At 40.4% G+C, this 21,639-nt stretch overlaps 2 protein-coding genes and 1 long non-coding RNA gene across 12 annotated transcripts in view; 2 read left to right on the top strand and 1 right to left on the bottom strand.

The window, feature by feature from the left end:
• LOC107387039 (uncharacterized) overlaps positions 1-8,750 on the top strand; it is a 38,177-nt gene extending 29,427 nt beyond the window's left edge. The window contains exons 2-3 of the long non-coding RNA XR_001573152.3: positions 7,536-7,672; positions 8,614-8,750. This is a non-coding gene — a long non-coding RNA (uncharacterized lncRNA). The remainder of the gene's footprint in view (positions 1-7,535; positions 7,673-8,613) is intronic.
• LOC107387037 (RIMS-binding protein 2) overlaps positions 1-12,098 on the bottom strand; it is a 63,376-nt gene extending 51,278 nt beyond the window's left edge. For 7 of the 10 annotated variants that reach the window (XM_015961782.3, XM_054730909.2, XM_054730911.2 and 4 more), the window contains exons 1-2: positions 11,669-12,098; positions 9,787-10,744 (exon numbers count right to left, since the gene is read on the bottom strand). In XM_015961782.3, the coding sequence (XP_015817268.3) occupies positions 9,787-10,626 (840 nt within the window). In that variant the 5' untranslated portion in view covers positions 10,627-10,744; positions 11,669-12,098. The other 3 variants (XM_070555391.1, XM_070555390.1, XM_015961787.3) reach the window with 3 other exon arrangements.
• Positions 12,099-14,490: 2,392 nt separating this feature from the next.
• Positions 14,491-17,769, top strand: LOC139072145 (keratin, type I cytoskeletal 9-like). Its single transcript, XM_070555415.1, has 5 exons — positions 14,491-14,540; positions 16,101-17,219; positions 17,417-17,491; positions 17,624-17,631; positions 17,711-17,769. Exons 1-5 carry the CDS (start codon positions 14,491-14,493, stop codon positions 17,767-17,769), a joined length of 1,311 nt encoding a protein of 436 aa, XP_070411516.1.
• The last annotated feature ends 3,870 nt before the right edge of the window (positions 17,770-21,639 follow it).

The following is a 21,639-nucleotide window of genomic DNA, read 5'->3' as shown; positions in this document are numbered from 1 at the left end:
ATGCTCAAACAGTAAAAAAATGCAAATGACGACTTTAGTCGTCATTGGCAGTGAATGAGTTAAGTATATAAAGTGCTAAACCTTTCAAGTATCAGTATTTTTTAAAACGTGCATACAAAAACTGGCCAAAGTTAACACTTTAAATCATGAATTGTCTCACTATATATACACTATTTACAGAGTGATGTTTTGCTGCTTAAACTCTGTTTAAGGTGCATTTTTGTCATAAGATGTAATGTCATATGTTTTGTTCTGAACTTTTGAACAACTCTGTTGGTCAATAAAGGGAGAAAACGAATTTCTCCACAGTAGGACAAAGGTACATCTACCGGTAATCTTAATAAAAACAGATTGGCGCACGGCAGTGACGTCATTAAAAGCGCCGGTTAGATTAGCCGCGGCTAGTCTGTTCACGCCTAGAAATCCCAGACCCGCTCCAAACGAACAGGGGAATCATGTTAATGATTCCTAGCAAAACCTTTCGACATTGAGATGTTTTGGTGCAGATAATGTCTTATTTCGAGGCTGCACCATGGGTGCCCGTCCGCACCCGTTATATGGATATACACTGACGGCGATTCGCCGATGGATCTACGGTAAATACCCCAGGGGAATCCAAGTAGCACCAAAGTTGTCAGCGTGAGTAAACAAACGTACTGCATGCTAGAAATTAAGTCCGGGTTGCAATAAATGGGAGTTATCCTTTAAGCATATATGCGCGAATATACAACTACGTGTCGGACTTGGTATGCTAATTAAGTTGGGCTGTGAAGCGCCTCCCAAATTTGCTGTTTATATTTTTGTTTATTTATCGATACCACAGGGATGGAATATCTAATTTAGATACCACCTTTAGCATCGATTTATATCTAGGTATCGATTTTTTTGACAACACTAGTTCAAACAGCAGGATTGTGATTGGAGCAATCTCGACATCCTTCTAAGCAGACCAGAGTACTCTCCCCACACCAAATATGGCAGCCTTTGCAGTAGTAGAGAATGCACCCACAATCATCAGTTTAATCTTGGCAGCAGCTCAAGAGGATGACAAAATGGTATAAATGTCAGATGAAAAAATAAAAACAACCCTGCTGTATCCCATATCAGGAAATAAGCCAGCAACAAAGTAAAAAGAAACCATTTAAAATGGCTTGAATTTAGATTCAGAGGAAAACATGATTAATATCACTTATTAGATCATTTATTATTACTACAGCTGCAGTTTTTCTACAAGTTTCATTGTATTTTACAGAGTTCTACAACCACAGTTTGAAATGAACTTTAGAACTTTAAAATCTGAAGTTTTCATGCAATTTCATGAAAACCAAATTCCGACAGCAGATTTTCACTGGCTGCCCACTTAATTTGGTCCCATCTTTTCCCATTAGCGCTTTTCTAGACCACACTTACTGTCTGTTTGATTGGTTTTGCATTAGAGAATCAATAGTCTGTAAGGTTAATGTGAGAATTACCCAAGGTCTAAAGATAACCACCATAGCCAACCAGTTAGGTTACTCATTTGCTGGTGCCAGTTTCTCAAGGTAGACACTCTGGACAGCACATATTGAAGCCTGGTCTCCATCGGCACTAATCCAGAAACATCTCCAAGAGAGTCTAATAACATGTTACAGAGCACTTTTAAACAAAACCATTTATATTTTAGAAAGTATCTTAAAAAATAAGCAAGTGAAATTGTCAATATTGTATTTATTCTAGGGCTGCACAATATATCGTAAATATATCGTTATCACAATACCAGCATGCACAATATGCATATCGCAAAGAACAGATAAATATCGCAATGAATTGTCAGCTGAAATGTTTGCTACACATAATATATTCTGTCAATCAAACGGAAGCATGATGTTTTTTTTAACAAATCAAATGGAACTCTTCACCCATTTGGCCAATTGGTTGGGTTCTCATAGGTCAGATGCCCGCCCCTGAGGCGGACGGCACTTCATTTTGATACTTAGCAAACACCTTAGTTAGCTTTGTTCTGCTCTTTCTGCTGATTCTGCTTTTCCCGGGATCCACTGATTCCCTTTTCTGGCTCATTTTCTTTTTCTCTTTCCTCACATCTTTTGCTTTTCTCTTTTTAATGATTTTTTAATTTTTTTGTTTTGATTATTTTTGTTTCTGAGTTAAGTTTTTATTTATCGCAAGTAATATCGTCATCGCAATATTAATCATCGTTATCGAATATCGCAGGTTTTCCTAATATCGTGCAGCCCTAATTTATTCACTGATGATATTCTGTTAATAAAAGTAAATACTTTACTAAAAGTTAATATTGTGGAAGTGATCTTCGGTAGAACGATTAGCCGTGTGGATCAGAGACTCAGCGCCTCGTTGCTGCCAGACGGCCTTCCTTCTGGGATTAATAAAGTATTTTTGAATTGAATTGGACACACGTTTCAGCTGGAATACGAAGAGGGGCTATAGAACACTAGACCCACCCACCCACACCCACACACACACACACACTCAATTATTTACGAGGCTAATAAAAGACACATTGTGTTGCTATAAACATGCAAATGGGACCACATATAGAAGATGCTGCTTTCAGAACTAGGAAATATTCATAAATTAGCTGTTTTTAATTCTACTACAGAGGCAGCTCACAAAGTAATCTAAAACTGAATAAATACATTCTATTGTAAAGATTGTGGTTGCTCCCACTCTAAATTAACAGTAAAGTTGATTAAAAAAAGAAGTTATCCAGTCCACACTATGCTGAGTGAAACTTTCAGAAATGCTAACAAAGCACTTTTAGTTGGTGTGGAAACAATAATATGAAAACAAGACGACATTTTGACTGACTAAACTGAAATAATCAAAGAAGTAGAACATTAAGCTCCTTTCTCTGTTGAACTGGTTACAGAACTGCTCAGACTCATGACAGATGAGCACTTTTTTTTTCTGTTGAGCATTTGATATGTCATTTTACTCCTGACAGAGCTGACAAGATGACGGGTGTATTTACTGACCTTGGAGCATAACACAAGCTCAGGGACGTGCACATTTACATTTCATCAGAAAGTGCGCCCAGTCATTGGATTAAAACATTGAATCTAAAGCCTTTGCTGCAGCATGTCTGAGTAAAAAACACGTTTGCTGTCAATATAATTCTGTTCTACTAGACAGGCGTTTAAAAACAGGGTATCTGCAGGTTTAAGGGAGCCACATTTAAGACTTTTTAAGACCTTTTTTAAGACCACTTTGACCAAATTTAAGCTATTTTTTAAATTACATTTAAGCTATAATTTCCAGCTATTGCCTGAAACTGGTGCTAACCGCGTCGTGAACGTGGGATTAGCCATCCAGTTACAAATAAACTTGCACTTTCCCATGGCGCAAACTCCTAGCTTAACCAGCTAATGTGCTCATCTAAAAATAGCCCCCTTTCACAACCAACTGAATGTGTACGGTTCCGCTTACGCCAATATCGTACACAAAAAATGCTGAACACTAGAAAGTCACGAACATTTTGTAGAAATAAAATAATCTTGTTTATTTGGGTCTTTGGTAATTTAAGACCTTTGGAAACTGGATTTAAGGATTATTTGTCATTTAGAAGGATTTTTAGGGCCTTAAATTTGGAAAAGCAAATTTAAGACTTTTTAAGACTTTTTAAGGACCCGCGGATACCCTGTAAAAAGATGGATGTCATTGTCAGTTTGAGCAGCAGGTGAAACTAAAATACCACTAGCATGAATGATGAAATAGCTAAGATTTGTCAAAGAAATTCTCATCTTTCCTGCCAAAAACTAGACTGAGATCATCCTATGACGAAGCGTTTATATGGTGCAAGACACCAGCAACAGTGGAGTCTTTGCCTCACTGGGCAAAAACAGACCGACTACGAATTCTACTTTATATTTGTGTATTCCATTAGTCAACATTTTCTAAATTGGCTCCCAGTTACTTATTTGCACATCGGAAAACTTGCTAAGTATTGGCTCGTATTAATAGGACACAACAGATTAGTTGCACTGTTTAACTGGCAACAAGGGTCCTCTCAAACTGCCACGTAGATGAACATAATTTTGTTTTACAGCAACAATATCAAACATTTAACATCCTCAAGGTCCCCCATGCAGTAAATGCTCATTTTTATATCAATGGTTATCAAAAGAACAACTAAGTTGTTAATTATGGGAGGATAGGTGGTTTAAAAACTGAGAAAACGTGCCAAATCACAAAGATGAGTCTACATGACATCCTCCTGGTGACCCTCTGCGTGAAATGGTCTAATAACGATTTCTAATGCTACGTGTCACCAGATGTGGCCACAGATCTACCATCGGGTTATGTGTTGACAGTTCATTAGGGGCCGTTTGCTAAACCTTGACTGGGTTGATGTGATAATAAAGTGGTGGAGGTTAGGGTAACCCAAAAACACAGCAGGAAATGTTTCTCTTGGATTACAAAATTGTGCAAATGATGAAATATTTTGTCACATCAATAGATCAGGGATGCAATGAATAGTCATCACAGTAGACGTAGATATTATAGAAAATTTTAGTGACCTCTAAAATGTTTAAAATCATTTTTAGTTTCTGTTCCATCTCTAACGTTTTATGATGAGAACGCCGCACTAGCCTGTGCTACAGCCTCCAAACGAGCTGAGCTTTGAAAGCTTTCAAAGACGGGAGGAATCAAACCTAGAGGACTACTTCAAGCTAGCAAACAACAAACAATCATTTAGATGCTCTGTAAGCTTTCCTTGGCTCAACACAGCAGAACATTAGCACCTGGAAACAAGACACGTTCTTCTAAAGCTGCTAAATGTACTCTAAAAAGTTAGACAGCTTTTCTGGCTGTCCAGTAAACTTATGTGAGGGGGAACTTTTAGATAATATCGTCCCACAGTGACAGGCTATAGGCTAGACCAGGGGTGTCAAACATGCGGCCCACGGGCCGGATCCGGCCCGCAACCGGGTTAAATCCGGCCCGCGAGATGGTTGTGTAAACTTTATTTTCATACTTTACAATGTAGAGTGAAAATAAACTTATCGTTGTGAACAAGTTTTCTCTGTAATGAGTATAAATAAAACAAAGCTGCGCTCAAGGCCCACACAAGAACTTGAGTCACATCCTGAAGTTGGCCGCCACTCAGGATGTGACTTCTGATATTGATGCGCTGGTGAAAGCTAAAAGTAAAATGAGTCAAATATACTTTAAGTGCTGCATGAAACTGATCTAGCCATGTGATCTGTAAGCTCTTTGAATCACTAAGGAATGTTTTTTTTTATTTGTTGATTTTTTAAATTTTTTTCAAATTTTCAAGTACACTTCAGGTGTTGTACTTGTACTACACTGTCCTCAGGCTCCAGCCTTGTTTTATATTGATTGTATTAAAACAAAGAAAACAATCTGAAGTTTTTTTTTTAATTTACCGGTCCGGCCCACGTGGGACTAGATTTCCCTCAATGTGGCCCCTGAGCTAAAATGAGTTTGACACCTCTGGGCTAGACCCTCTGGCATAAAGTCTACCTTAATGTTGTAATCAAATTTCTTTATGTTGACTACGTTAATAATTATAACGCACACAATTTATTACACAACACAATTATGGAAGAAATTAGCCAATTTCTGAATTGTTTCCAGTTCAGTCTTGAGTCAAACAAAGACCAGAACATGTATTCATGTACTCATGGTTACCTTTACACATAAAAATAACAAGAGTTTAATTTTGTTTATTTTTGTTTGTTCTAGATTTGCCACTTTTTATTGATATTTTAAACTGTAGCATGCAAAGCCATAAACAATATGGGTAGTAGTAAATATGGTAAATATGAACAATGTTATGGTAATTCAAGCATAGAGATGTGAGTTATTTTATTAACACATGCTTGTTGTTTACCTTTCGAACCCCTTCCACTTCAAAGCCGCTGAGGTTTGCGTAAAGCGAGTGGTGCCTCTTTCCCAACAACGACGTTGTCAAATTATCAATGGTTGGGATGTCCTTGTCTGAAATCCCGCGGTGCTCCGAAGACCCCCTCGTCTCCTGCTGTTGTTGCCCAAGAGCTTCCGCCTCTTCGCGGCTCTCCATCTCAGAGTGCGTCGGTGCGGGTTCGGGCTGCTCAGGCCGAGTGCACAGGTCATACATGTCACTCCGGTGAAGTCACACAGAGCAGACGGGATCTACATGACCGGATAAGGCAACCAGCCAAGACTGAGCTGTTACATCTTCACTTTAGATGAAGAAGAGAGATTGATCAGCTGTTCACTGGCTTCTTGTTCTCCAACAGTTCATAAACTGTTTATCTTTAAAGCTGATGTGATGGTTCAAAAGCCAAGCAAGTGCATCATGTCGCATCACCAAACAATGTGTCAGGAACCAGGAAAACAAAATAGCAAAGATGCAGCCAGGAGCTACCAGTCTCCCTACGCATTGACGCTGCCCAACACCAGGACAATCAGTTCCATGTTTTCGGCCTTGCTTTGCGACAAGAACTCAAACGTTGTGAGTGCGTTGCGGAATTCTTTCACATCTTGTTCACAATCTTTATAGAAAAGTTGAATTTTGAGTCCTGCTCACGGCATTAAAAGCACGTTTCTGCTCCCTTGTCATCTTAAGCTTCTGTCATGAACAGAAAATGATCCACAGCTGCGCTTCGTACCCTACATGATGCTGAACAGATCACGTAGGCTGAAATTAAAACCACAAAAAGGAAGAAATGTGAAAAAGGGAAAACAGTCTAACTAACTGGTCTCCATTCCCTCCGCGAGGCAGGGACACGGGCGGCACGATGACTCCTCAGCTGCATTTCTCTCGTCTCTGATGCAGCTGTGTTAGAGATCACTTCATCCAGATTCAACAAGACTCGACAGAACGGCTTAATCCTGACTTGATAGCAGCGCTATAAAGATAAAGAACGAGGTGGAAGGGGGAAATGTGTGAGCGTAAGACGACAAGAGCCACTGAGAGGAGGGGGCAGGGAGTTCTGCTCCTCTCGTCCTATTACAAAAAGACAGCCTTTGAGACGGGACCCAATCATTAGGGCAGCCACAGCTCGTTTCCATGGAGATGACGCTGGAATGATGTTGGCTGCCTACTGATTGTTTAAGAGGCTGCAGACACTGCAACAGTGGGAGGTTTCAGGAGGCAGGCAAAAGAACAAGTGAACCCCATCTATTTTTTACTTTTTATCCATAAACCCAACAATAACTCATAAATAATATTGTCTTAAAGTTAAAAACAACTTTTAAACTCCTCCTGCTATCAGAGCAGGCCAAAGAGAGCATGTTTACACCGCATCCATAACTAAAAGGTTTAACTGAGTCATAACTTTGTTGATGGAGCTGTATTAACTTCTAGTGTCTGTGGACAGTTTCACAACTATCTGCTGCTTATCTGACAAGTTCTTAACTCATCTGCAGCAAACCAAAACTTTATGCATCTGACACACATTTTGTTTCACTCCAACACTTCTTCTGCAGCAGACTTTTCCATTATTTATCACATTTCACTTCAAAGATGGCAGCTTTAGCTCAAATCCTGAAAGCACCTATTCTGTTAGCAGAAAGTACTTCATGCGCTGCTGCTGAGTTTCTGACTGTTTACAACCACTGCCTGATGTGTGAAAGGGCCGCTGACAGGAGAGACGTCCAAACATCAGGAAACAAGACTCCAAATCCTGCCGTCTGAAGCTCAACTCTGGTCTGGCTTATTTCCTATTTCAGCTGTTAACTTTATTTTTTCTCCAAGTGTTTTTCTCCCCAGAAGAAGCTACATTGATGCTCTGCTGAGCTGTGGTGGCCTCATGGAGGGGGTCATCGTCTAGCACACTGCTGCTAACCACTTAAACATTCTCCCTCTCCTGAAAATAACACTTTACTTGACATTGAATGTGCTACTACTAGTTTATCCGTTTACTTATAGATTCACTAGGATAAATACAATAACGTTTATCTCTCACCAAATAGAATATTTACTAAGACATCACAATGTAACCATGGAAACATTAATTGGTATATGTGTGTGTGTGTGTGTGTGTGTGTGTGTGTGTGTGTGTGTGTGTGTGTGTGTGTGTGTGTGTGTGTGTGTGTGTGTGTGTGTGTGTGTGTGTGTGTGTGTGTGTGTTCTGTCTTCTTGATCTCCAGTGAGTCGTGGTGGATGGCTGCTTATACTGAAGCAGGATCTTCTGGAGGTTTCTTCCTGTTAAAAGGGAGTTTTCCTCTCCACTGTCGCTAAATGCTTGCTTAGTATGAGGATTGCTGTAAAATGCAATTTGCTGGGTTCCTCACATAGGAAACTTTTTCTGTTTGGTTTAATGAACTGACCTGTATTGGAATGTTTACTTCGTGAAGTGCCTAGAGACGACTCTTGTCGTGATTTGGCGCTATATAAATAAAGTTGAATTGAATTAAAAACTTGAATATACGCAACATGCCAATGTCTAATTTGTAGTCATGCTAATTACAAACTTTTACAAGCTGATGAATCTCAAAGTATGTGACAGGGATGGTTGAACCACCCATCATTAGTTTTCATTTAAATTGCAGTCCAACATATGTGCGATCCAGGGCGTAAGGCAACGCAGATTAGAAAGTAGCTCTTTTAGCCTCATTGACTTGCATTCATTTTTTTCCTTCTTCTAGGGACCCATAAGCAGACGGGAAAGGGAGGAGACCTAGGCTCCCTGTGACGCTGCCTGAAGCTAGAAACTCTGTGAACAACTGAGTATCCGCATTACTCACTGGACAAGCTTTGGACCTATATAACACTCGAATGATGCTCCACCATTCTACTTTGTTTTTTTTCCTCTCATCCAACAAGGATGTTAGCAGTAGCTAGGGCTAGCATTCTGGGGCTAGCATTACTGGCACCAGCATTTAAATATTGCTGGAGCTGAGGTGGGTTGGGACATGATAATTAAAGGGTGTGTTTCTAAACTTATGATGTCTTAAACCAGCTTTTCTCAGAATGAACCATTTCTCATCAGCCATCACAACATTACTGATTTAAATAGGAAAGTAGGACAGAGATGGTGCAGACTTTTTGGTACATTTGACACCTCAGTCTGCCCATATTCAACAACAACAAGGAAAAATAATTTCTAGAACCCTTTACGACTTAACTTAGTGCTTTGTGACCTACAGAGTGGTCCCGACCTCGATTTTGGGAACCACAGGAGGGAGAAAAGACCTACAAAGTTGGTCTGTTGCTTTTCCATCAATAAAATGGACAGACATCAAGACTATCAGTGGTTTTGATGAATAATTTAAGTGTAAAGCCTTTAAAAAGTGCCTCAGTGTTTCCAACCATGAGTTGTTCTGTTTACCCCCTCCTCCGCTGTCACCGAACAGGAGTGACACTGAAGCAGGGCTAGTGTGTTTATAAAAAGCAGAAGGCATGTGGGCTCTGCTGATTATGTACAGTTCAGGATTGATAAATTATTCAGTTTCATCTGTCCAAACTCGATCCCAAATTTAACAAGCAGACTGACTCATATCTACCACTCAGTCAGGGGGCATAAAACATCCACCACTCTTCCTCCTCGGGTCACACTGATGAAGATTATAGAAACGACCACATCAGATGTCTCACAGTTAAATCGACTAGTCTGGGGAGTCAGACCACTCCTGCAAACGGAGCAAATTATTGTCTTCTTTTTATTTTTTTTAAGTTTTTAACAGATACTTTAAAATGCTGTCCTGATTCTAATCATTTGCTGATTTCTAAGAGTTAGGACACGCATCTGAGTGCGATCTTTAGAACAAAATGTCTGAATTAAACATAAAGAGTTTACATGGAAATAAAAAGTTGCTCACCTCCATGTTTCCTTCCAAGAATTTGGAGGATGAAGACTCATCTGATCCAGAGGCTTCGGTCCAGCAGGACGACTGGTTGTCTGGATGTGCATGGAGGGTGTTCAGAGGATGATGCTTTCCCACAGCGTTGGTGCATGTGTTGGCTGTCTGCCAGCCCCCATCTGGAAGCCACTTTCCGTGATCCTGTTTGGATGTTCCTTTAAGTGATGGTGAATAACTTTGGGATCTCAGCAGTGGTACCCTGAAGTGGTTATGGAGAGATTTAGCCTGACTGGGAATACTGCTGTTATCCAAAGTTGGTTTCTTTAGTAAGTGTTTGGCTTTGTCATTGGGGGATCCAGCGTCTAGAGATCCCTGCAGCAATCTCCCACGAGCCTCTAAGAGTCTGCAGAGAAAGATGGCCTTTTCTAGCTCAAATTCCTGCCTTTGATGCAATTTACACGCCGCCTGCTCACCATTTATCTTCTCATAAAGCGTCAGCAGCAACTGCTCTAGTTTTGTTGTTCCACTATGAGACAAAAAGCCCTCCCCTGTGGACTCGACCTTACAGTATTGCCTGCTGTCTTTAATCTTCACCTTTTTGTCTGGGAGACATTTATTTTGATCCTTGTGGGACCTTCGTCTAGCTGCCAGCTCCCTCAAAGCCCTCCTATGTTCCCGCTCTGCTTGTTCTCGTAGGCACCTGAGCTCCACGCCAAGCTGACCACAACCCCACAGCATTCGGATCTTCTTTGCTTCCAAATCGGTCTGCAGCCAACCTAGCTCTTTCCCGTAGTCCGTCTGGTCCTGGTGTGAACTTTTGTATGACAGTGCCAGAGGGTTATACCTGTCTTCCCTCATAGTGCATCACTCACAGCACAACATGCAAAGTGGTTAAAGAGGAGGGCATGCATCAAAGACTGACAGGAGCCACAGGTGTGATGGTTGGATGGCTAGAAGACAGCATGCTGTTTTTAATCTGGAAAGATTAAATAGGGGGAAGGGAGAGATTATGGAATTAAATTATTTCAGGAAAAAAGAATTAGATGAAATAGTATTAATGCATTGATACTGAAATAATATAAATGCACAGATGGTTTAGTAAACTTCAGAATAATTACTTCTGGTAAGAAATCAAAGTTTAAGATTACAAGAAAATATATTTTTAGATTTAATCTATTTAACATTGATAAATGATAACTGTGCTACAAGAATGCGTGTGCAGTTAAGTGCAGGGAGGATTATTGGGACCTTTAAATAGGAGGAACTAAACAGCAACCTGTGCAGCACAGGTAAGTAATTTCTTCAGGTCAAGATTCTGCAGCTCACTTACATCTGAAGGTTGAATTTCCATAAATTAGACAGCTTTGTATCAAAAGAAACATACGAACCTACAATGCAGCTCCGAACTTAATTCCCAGACAGTTTTACTCCAATCCACATATTTAAGAAGTTTATTTTGAAATGTGGACCAAACCAACAAAGAGTTTTGTGATATTCTGACTGGAGAATCAGAAGGGTGATATGTAAACTAGCTTGTATCAACATGATCTCACAAATTTTAAATCTTGTTTTCCCCATTAGGATTAACTGGGAATCTTCCCCAGCATTTATATTCAGAAGAACAAAGCGTCCAGCTAAATACGTTAAACACACGTTTCATTTTAGCTATGCTTTATTAGATATAATCCAGAGATGATGGTATTAACACACGAGCTAATTAAGAAGTTTAACTACACCAAACAGTTCCGCATGGTCAGATAGGTTAAGCTAAAATGTAGCGGTATGAAACAACCTTAAACATGTTGTTTATTAAAACGGGTAGAAGCTGTGGCTGCCAGCTAATGCTAGCCATTGCTAGTTTACCGTTAAGTTTTATAGCTGTAACTTGTATGAAACTCACCTCTTGGCGGACTTTACTGTTACTTTACATTTTTCAACGGTGAGAACATCTAATTCCAACCATGGGACTTATATGGACAATAATATAGGAAGCGTGGAACAAGTCAAACTGTCAATATCTTAAAGATGGGACATAAAGTCAGGTTTGTTTATCGACACACGTCAGTGTCGAGTCCAGCGTTATCCTGCTGTCCCTGCCAGGACCAGTGTTGCGTTCAAGCATACTTCGACCTTTGGACACATCTCCTGTTTAACTATTTTACAACAGTTTAAATAACTTATTTTAGAAAACAAGAAAGTATATTAAGAATTTCAAAAATGAATATTGACTGATAAAACAAAATTCGGTCTTGAATAATTGCAACTATGAGAAATTATGCTTTTTTTCTAACTGTCTTTGTTCATTTGCATATAAGTAGTGTAATATATACATTATATATCATTTTAAAGCATTGATTTTACTGTTATTTTTCTGATGTATTGGTTTCAAAGAATGAAACTGTTTTAGGCCGCATAAAGTGTTTGAGTACTTCAGGTTTGACAGTACAAACAGTGTTTCCAACAGTCCCTGATACTAACACAATCACGGATTAAGCTAATCCGCTCAAATTGTGGATCGTGGTTGTCCCCTAGTGGTCGCATGATGCTAACGCTGCAATTATGATATTTACAAATGTTAAATAATCTTTTTTATTATTATTCTAAATAAATAAATAAATAAAGACGTTTTAAAGAAAACAATTATCCAACACCCTCTAATCATTAAACTTGATATTAATGTAAGGAATTGTTTTTGATATGATACATGACAATATTTCTAAATGATGCCCAAGGATGTGGTTTTACAATCAGATGCCCATATATATTGTTACATGAATACAAAGAATGCATTATGATATGTAAGGACAAGTGTAAATATATCAATCATTCATCATCAAATTACACATTTTCAGCATCAGCATCCATGTATCCGATGACAGGAGCCATTGTTCATTTTCTTAGTAACACCTGTGTCTTTTACATTGGAAAAAGTCACATTGTCTTGTGTGAAAGTTATCTATTGGGTGGAATCCAGTCTTCCTGTGACTTGTCTTATTGCCCGAAACCGTGTCTGCATTGGTTTTCATATAGCAACTTCTTCAAACTTAATTTAAAAATAAATTACTGAGTGGGAGCATGCATGGATAAAATAATAAGCATTTGCATTTGAAGCAGAAAATCTCCCGACAAAATGAGTAGACAGTTAGTAAATCATTCAGCCAATGCAGGATTATTAAACCATTTCCTCTATCTCTGTAATTGAGACACATATAATAGATTGACTTCAAATCCACTGAGCAAATGCAGCATCCTGCTGGAATTTTCTTTATAGAGATTCATTTTAAGTTCATAGTTCTACAGACATTCACACAAGTCTGATCTCACTTTTTGGAACGTATCTGCTGTGTTGGACTAAAACAAAACATCCATAAAACCAGAAGAAGTTGTCATGTTCATTTTTCATGCACACTAAATATTAATAAACTGCAGCTCTAAATGTTTTGCAAATATTATCGTCACCCTTCACTGAGAGCAGTAATATACATTCAACCAAAATATAAACGCAACACCTTTGTTTCTGCTCCGATTTTTTATGAGATGGACTTGAAGATCTAAAATTCATTCCAGATACACAATATTACCATTCCTCTCAAACATTGCTCACAAATCAGTCTAAATGTGTGATAGTGAGCACCTGTGCTTTGCTGAGATAATCCATCCCACCTCACAGGTGTGCCACGTCAAGATGCTGATCTGACATCATGAGTAGTGCACAGGTGTACCTTATACTGCCCACAATAAAAGGCCACCCTGGAATGTGCAGTTTTTTGCTTTATTGGAGGTCTGGGGCCTCAGAACCGGTCAGTATCTGGTGTGACCACCATTTGCCTCATGCAGTGCAACACATCTTCTTCGCATAAAGTTGATCAGATTGTCAATTGTGGCCTGTGGAATGTTGGTCCACTCCTCTTCAATGGCTGTGCGAAGTTGTTGGATATTAGTGGGAACTGGTACATGCTGTCGTACACGCCGGTCAAGCACATCCCAAACATGCTCAACGGGTGACATGTCCGGTGAGTATGCTGGCCATGCAAGAACTGGGACATTTTCAGCTTCCAAGAATTGAGTACAGATCCTTGCAACATGGGGCCGTGCATTATCTTGCTGAAACATGAGGTGATGTTCATGGATGTACGGCACAACAATGGGCCTCAGGATCTCATCACGGTATCTCTGTGCATTCAAAATGCCATCAATAAAATGCACCTGTGTTCGTCCACAACAGATGCCTACCCATACCATAACCCCACCACCACCATGAGCCACTCGATCCACAACATTGACATCAGCAAAGCACTCACCCACAAGACGCCACACACACAAGAGAACACCTCTCCAACATGCCAGACGCCATCGAATGTGAGCATTTGCCCACTCAAGTCTGTTACGGCGACGAGCTGGAGTCAGGTCAAGACCCCGATGAGGATGACGAGCATGCAGTTGAGCTTCCCTGAGACGGTTTCTGACAGTTTTTGCAGAAATTGTTTGGTTATGCAAACCAATTGTTTCAGCAGCTGTCTGAGTGGCTGGTCTCAGATGATCTTGGAGGTGAACTGCTGGATGTGGAGGTCCTGGGCTGGTGTGGTTACACATCGTCTGCGGTTGTGAGGCCAGTTGGATGTACTGCCATATTCTCTGAAACGCCTTTGGAGATGGCTTATGGTGGAGAAATGAACATTCAATGCATGAGCAACAGATCTGGTTGACATTCTTGCTGTCAACATGCCAATTGCACACTCCCTTAATGCTTGTGGCATCTGTGGCATTTTGCTGTGAGACACAAACTGCACATTCCAGGGTGGCCTTTTATTGTGGGCAGTATAAGGTATACCTGTGCACTACTCATGATGTTGGATCAGCATCTTGATGTGGCACACCTGTGAGGTGAGATGGATTATCTCAGCAAAGCAGAAGTGCTCACTATCACACATTTAGACTGATTTGTGAACAATGTTTGAGAGAAATGGTAATATTGTGTATCTGGAATGAATTTTAGATCTTTAAGTCCATCTCATGAAAAATCGGAGCAGAAACAAAGGTGTTGCGTTTATATTTTTGTTGAGTGTATGTGCCTGAGTCATATTTGTCTGCAAAACTGGAAAAAATTTAATGAAACACTTTGAAAATACTTATAAAATGTGCATTTACAACTAATTACTGTTGGCAACTGACCTTAAAACACAAAAATAGCTTTAACCTAGTTAGATTTGCAGATACTGAGCAGACATTTGACATGTTTGTAGCTGGGAGTGCAAACAGATTGCTCAAAATGTTATCGCCAAAATTTGTCTAAAACATCTATAACTTTGTTGTTTCTCAACATCGGATGATTAAAGTTAAAAATATGAAAGGCAGCAGGTGATACACATCCTTTGAAAGCCTATAAAAGCTGGTTTACGTTTTTTTTTAGGTTTTTTGACCACTATCACTCTCCTCCCTTTGTCTAAGAGTCTGCCTCATTTGTTAACATGGTGATTTGTCCTGAAACAACAGATCGAGTACATGTCTCTGAATAGTATCATTCACACAAATGACCAGGGGCGAGGATATAGCAGCCTCACATCCTTTTACTTCTGGGACACTTGATTCTTCTTAGTTTTATTGTGACCTCTCCTGTTTGTGTCATTGTGCTGGATTATTTACAGTAAAAGGTCTTCAAAGGAACCGCTGGCATTCCCCTTGTTGTGTTTTCCGATAGTTATAGCATCCGTGTGGTTATGTAAGACGGAAGAATTTTGTTGCCAAAATCTTTTAAACATGTGCAGTTCTCATTCATTTACTTTGGCATGACATTGAACTACATCCAACTCTTTGCATAAATCTGTTGAGTTTTATTCACCTGTTGGACATTGCATAACCCACAGTCTAATAAAGATCCAAGACTAAACTGTAAAAATGGTGTTGTGTGTTTTAATTACAAGCTTCAACCCATCTGGATCAAGGAAGCTGTTAGATCAAATCCGTTTTTCGAAAACGTACTATAGGCTACATTTTGACCATTCTGTTTCTTTTAAAATTTGCATTGAAAAAGTACTTATTTTCCTTTCTCTTTCAAGGTTTTCTTTGGACTTAAAATAATACTACTAATAATAATAATAATAATAACATTAGAAATAAAATATAAATAAGTGAGCGATGACTCAAACTTTATCTGATGGTATGATAGTGTCACAGCAATGAAAAATAAATAAAAAGGAAGGTGTCTTGCATTCAAAACAAATCATGCAAAAAATAAATCAAATCATGCAAAAAAAGAAGAAGAAGAAATAAATAAATCAAACGCAGTTACAACTATTTCTACAAACCCCTAAACTTTTGGATGAGTGATCTAGCAGCAGCAACGGAGGTGGCAGCAGGGGTGACAACAGTAGCAGCAGCAGGAGCAGAGGAAGGAGCACTGGAAACAGTGGCACTGGCAGTCGCATCTGCAGCAGAGGCAGGAGCAGTGGCAGCAGTGGAACCAGCAGTAGTATCGGCAGCAGAGGAAGGAGCAGTGGCAGCAGTGGAACCGGCAGTAGTACCGGCAGCAGAGGAAGGAGCAGTGGCAGCAGTGGAGGCAGAGTCACTGGCAGCAGAAGTGGAAGGAGCAGCAGAGGAAGGAGCAGTGGCAGCAGTGGAACCGGCAGTAGTACCGGCAGCAGAGGAAGGAGCAGTGGCAGCAGTGGAACCGGCAGTAGTACCGGCAGCAGAGGAAGGAGCAGTGGCAGCAGTGGAACCGGCAGTAGTACCGGCAGCAGAGGAAGGAGCAGTGGCAGCAGTGGAACCGGCAGTAGTACCGGCAGCAGAGAAAGGAGCAGTGGCAGCAGTGGAACCGGCAGTAGTACCGGCAGCAGAGGAAGGAGCAGTGGCAGCAGTGGAAACGGCAGTAGTACCGGCAGCAGAGGAAGGATTAGTGGCAGCAGTGGAACCGGCAGTAGTACTGGCAGCAGAGGAAGGAGCAGTGGCAGCAGTGGAACCGGCAGTAGTACTGGCAGCAGAGGAAGGAGCAGTGGCAGCAGTGGAACCGGCAGTAGTACCGGCAGCAGAGGAAGGAGCAGTGGCAGCAGTAGAAACGGCAGTAGTACCGGCAGCAGAGGAAGGATTAGTGGCAGCAGTGGAACCGGCAGTAGTACTGGCAGCAGAGGAAGGAGCAGTGGCAGCAGTGGAACCGGCAGTAGTACTGGCAGCAGAGGAAGGAGCAGTGGCAGCAGTGGAACCGGCAGTAGTACCGGCAGCAGAGGAAGGAGCAGTGGCAGCAGTGGAACCGGCAGTAGTACCGGCAGCAGAGGAAGGAGCAGTGGCAGCAGTGGAGGCAGAGGCACTGGCAGCAGAAGTGGAAGGAGCTGCAGAGGAAGGAGCAGTGGTAGCAGTGGCACTGGCAGCAGCAGTGGCAGCAGCAGCAGTAGCAGCAAAAGCAGTAGCAGTGGCAGCAGCAGTGGGAGCAGTGGAAGCAGCTGCACTGGCAGTGGCAGGTGTACAGTAATGTCATAATTTAAATGTTTGGTTGAAACCGAGCAAACAGCGTAAACAAAAACAAGTAACTTGAATCTTGACATTTCAATTGACTATACTCCTTTGGCACAGTACTTTGGGAATATTGTCATTACCATATCTTGCACCAACAATATAATTTAAAACTGACACCAAGACTGAAAATTGAATTCCAAAGCATCATCTGGGAATCAAAATTCCTAACTGAGAATGACACATCAACAGCCTGGGAGGAAGCAGTCACCTCACAAAGGTAAACTCTTTCAGACACGAAAAAAGGAGACTTTTATGTCCTTGTTAACTTCTCAGTCACTAGTGGATCAACCAGGTCAGGAGCATTCCTCATTCTATTACCGCCCACCAATTTTGCTTCTTTGTGTTTCAGCTGGACAGGTAAATGAGCTGGGAAAGGGTGCTGGGAAAGTTCTATTGTGTCTGTTTTTACTGTCAAAACATCTTTATATTCACAAAGTGAAGATCGGAAGCACCTTCACACGATGGCATCGTGGTGTGGAAAAACCTTTGGCCTAAAAAAAATCACTTCCTCTTTATTATGTAGTTCTATCATTGTTTGGGTTTTCAACAATAACTGGCTTCTTTTTCTTTATTCTAAACTGGACTCACGCATATAACCTTTTACTACTATCATATTGCATGTTTTGATTTCCCTACAAACTAGTGGGGCATTCTTCCTTTGACGGCAAATAAAGATTTAATAAATTGATTAATTAAAAAATTGATTCAAATTGGGTTCAGAGTTTGTGTAATCCTGCTGATGTACAACTGCGAATGTGTGCAATTATATAATCAAGAGCAGATGTCTAATATTTCGAATTACGGTTTTTCTGGACTGCTAAAACGCTGAACTCCATTCCTGAAACCAAAGTCTCTGAACCATAAACTCATTTTCCGATCAAACACAGTTTTGGCCAAACCTTTAGCACTGTTCAGTTACATGAATTAGACATAATTAGCAAAACACATTGACTTTTTTCCTTACAACCTCAAACACATTGTCAGTCACCAAATACGTCTCACACATCCGCAGAAAATGTTAACACAATTAAAACATAGTTGCCATTTTTTACAAACAACAACTCAAAATTCAACACATTTGTAAAGATATCATCAGACCAACAGTACAGGGCAACTGCATGGATGGTCACATGCAGAGAGGCATAACAGAATGAGTCCATATGGTAAAAGGGTGAATGGCCTGTACTTGATATAGTACCTTACTCCCACTTCATGTTTAAAAAATGCAACAAATACTGTTGCCTGGCAGACCAAGAGGGCGGAGCTACTAACAAATACACACACACAGGCTCACAACGACATTGTGACATCATACGGTACCAGCTAATTTCATGAGGTACCTCTTAGCCAATAGCGATGGCATATTTAAATTCAAATGCAGTGCAGAGTTTTTACCTGACGACGGCGCAGCACTGACAGTTTTATGCAGAATATTTAAATTTTAACTAAGGTGCACTAAAGCCACAGACTACACGTGTCTACAGCACGATTAGAAACTCATTTGTCTAGTTTATCAGCAAAAAAATTTTTGATTTGGGGGTGACTAACTCTTTAACCAATTCTGCTAAACTACAAGCAGAATTTCTGCTTTACACTTGCAGTTTTAAAATGCACTTTTGTCAAAACACACACGATCCTTTGCATTTGTCACAAATGTCCTGAAGAAAATCTCGTATTTTCACAACAAACACACTGTCATTCAAAACTGTAAAGTCAGTTGCCCAACTTTGCATACCAACTCATTAAATGGGTAAACACCTGTCACACATAATTGCAATTAAGAAAAGCAGCAACTTCCAACCATGATGTCACCCGTCACCATGCTGCCCTTGGCCTCTACAGCACTGCCCATCTGATCACATTCCTGGACATCCTACAGAACACACTCCTTCCACCAGATCAGATAGGTGGCCAGATCAGCTCAGGATCGTTGTCGTTTGGGGCAACATCAGTTTCCACCAGCTGCTCTGGTTTGTGACCCCCCACACTTTTTAGTTGTTTATCTTCCTCCATATTCTCCTACTTTCTTCTGCGTAGAGATGGAAGCCGAAATCCATGCACACATTTACCCCTTCTCCAAGCTACTGAAGTAGCATGTGGAGATACACCAGTTGATGCTAGTCATGGCTGGATTGGCCATGCTAAGCAATATTTCCCTATTAATCCCAGCTCTTAAAAGTACAGGGACTTCAACAACCCATAACTGATTTTATTGTGTTTTACTGTAAGCATCAGTTGGTGTGTTTTTACTGTGTATATTTACGACTCTTCCACTGTTTTGTGCTAGTGTGAATGATGATGTTGAACCCTGTTGAAAGATGAATTTCTGTAACCGTTTAGGTGTCAGATAAATAAAGTTGTCTATTCCATTCTGCTTGGCCAGGGAGGACATTGTTTGTGAAGTGGATGAGGCACTGTGGCCAGATAGAAACAGAAGAGAGAATGTGTCACGCGCGTGTGGCGAGGTGAGCTCAGGTGGGGCAAGGATCCACACGCGGGGAGGAAACCAGGCAGACAGGTGAGGACTTCTAACATCGGTTTATTAGAAACATGCTGGACACTGAAACAATGACACGACATGGAACACAGAACAGAAGGGGGTTTAAATACACGAGGAGAGGGAGCTATGGTGATTGGGAAACAAGAGGCAGGTGGGAGCAATTAACGGAGACACTGACGAAAACCTAAGAGAAGACAGGACAGGGCGTGACAGTATGCAGCATAGTTGTTTATTTTTGTTTGTTTATTTTGACTAAACTGTATTCAATACATTCCTCTGTTTGTATATGTAGACCACTGCAACCTTGTATAGGTTCGGATGAACACTGTGTAAATATTTTATGTATGTGTGAAAATACAGTAAAATATTTTTGCTAGGTTGTATTTGTGTGTTTGTATACAAACATTTTGAAATCTTTTACATACAATGCACGTATGTAGGCTCATGTAGGTCTGCAGTACAGTAAGTTTAACACTGAACAAGGCAGTAAGTCATTACGATGACTGGAGAAGAAGTGCTCATAGCGTTTTACATTAAACACATCCGTGTTCAGCTGGTTCTTATCATGATAATTTGTGAGTCATTTGGAAACAAAACAACATTTGGAGAAGAAATTATATTGTTTTGAATGTAGAGTTTGATTGTGCAGGAGAATTGAAGGGATTCGCCCCATTGTGTGCATGCGTTTTTTTTAATTTGTGTTTAGAAATCTGACAATGTAGGGCATGCTTTCAGAAAAAGTGTGTAAAAAAATGGGAAAAACTGTATCAGTGATGCCTGTTCCTTCCATTCCACCACATCTCACATGGAGTCATCGTGATCTGGCGCTCTCCATCCATGCAGACGCACATGAGACACCTGAGAACTCTCAACTGACTTTTATCCTCCACAATTGGACTGATCACATCTTTTAGGGTCATGTCTGTTGAATGTTGAGTAGCTGTGTGGAAACAATGACAGCTGTGTTTTACTCATGTTCATTCTGCTGCCAGTGTTGCACAAGAAAGAACGAAACAAAGGAAATACTACAATAAAGGCCCCTTTATTAACATTACTTAGTGCATTACTAGGCATTAATAAACTTTTAACTTTTAAATAAAGTAGTAACAAATGCTTAATATTAATGTTATTATTAAGTAATGCATTACTAATATTAAGTAGTGCATTATTAAGCATAACCCCCCTCCCCCCGGCCCTTTGTCCTAACCATAAGGAAAATTAATAATTAACAATAATGTTAATGAAAGGATCCTTTGCTTCTCCAGAGAATCAAGAAAATTATGGACAACCCTGAGCATTCTCTTCACAAGACTGTCCGACAACGGAACAGTGTCTTCAGTCAGAGGCTTCTTCAGTTTCGCTGCAACACTGACCGCTACTGGAGATCCTTCCTGCCAACAGCCATTGTAATATACAATAACTCTTTGACGGCTTGATTATTATTATTATCCTGAGCTACTACAGCAATCAATTTCCCTCTGGGATTAATAAAGTATTTTTGAATTGAATTGAATTGAATTAATGCTTAATAATGCAAGTAACGTTAATAAAGGGACTCTTGTTACAGAAAGTTCATTTCTGTCGCACCGTTTGCAGAAAGAATTCCAAAGTGCTTCACAACACCAAAGAGGTAAAACAATCCCAACGATGCCATAGAGAGTTGCTGCCGTAAAATAAAATAAGCACAAACCTAAGAGGCGTTAAAGCATAAAAAAAGCTTCATAGATGTAATATCACTAAACCCAACCTGTCATGGTCTGCATGGTCTTCCTTCATGTGCCTCCTGGTGTTCTCCATCCCTCTCTAGATCCCCTTTTGTGTCTCATAGCGCCCTCATGTGTCATGTCCGCATCTAACCTCATGTG

This window comes from Nothobranchius furzeri, chromosome 10, assembly GCF_043380555.1.
Source record: "Nothobranchius furzeri strain GRZ-AD chromosome 10, NfurGRZ-RIMD1, whole genome shotgun sequence".
NCBI classification, from domain to species: domain Eukaryota; kingdom Metazoa; phylum Chordata; class Actinopteri; order Cyprinodontiformes; family Nothobranchiidae; genus Nothobranchius; species Nothobranchius furzeri.
This window is presented reverse-complemented; position numbering and strand designations above follow the sequence as displayed.

Coding starts and splice junctions, on each gene's coding strand:
- LOC139072145 (XM_070555415.1), top strand. CDS start 14,491: ATGCCAATTGCACACTCCCTTAATGCTTGTGGCATCTGTGGCATTTTG. Junction 14,541..16,100: donor GGCATCTGTGGCATTTTGCT/GTGAGACACAAA, acceptor TGAGTGATCTAG/CAGCAGCAACGGAGGTGGCA. Junction 17,220..17,416: donor AGCTGCACTGGCAGTGGCAG/GTGTACAGTAAT, acceptor TGAATTCCAAAG/CATCATCTGGGAATCAAAAT.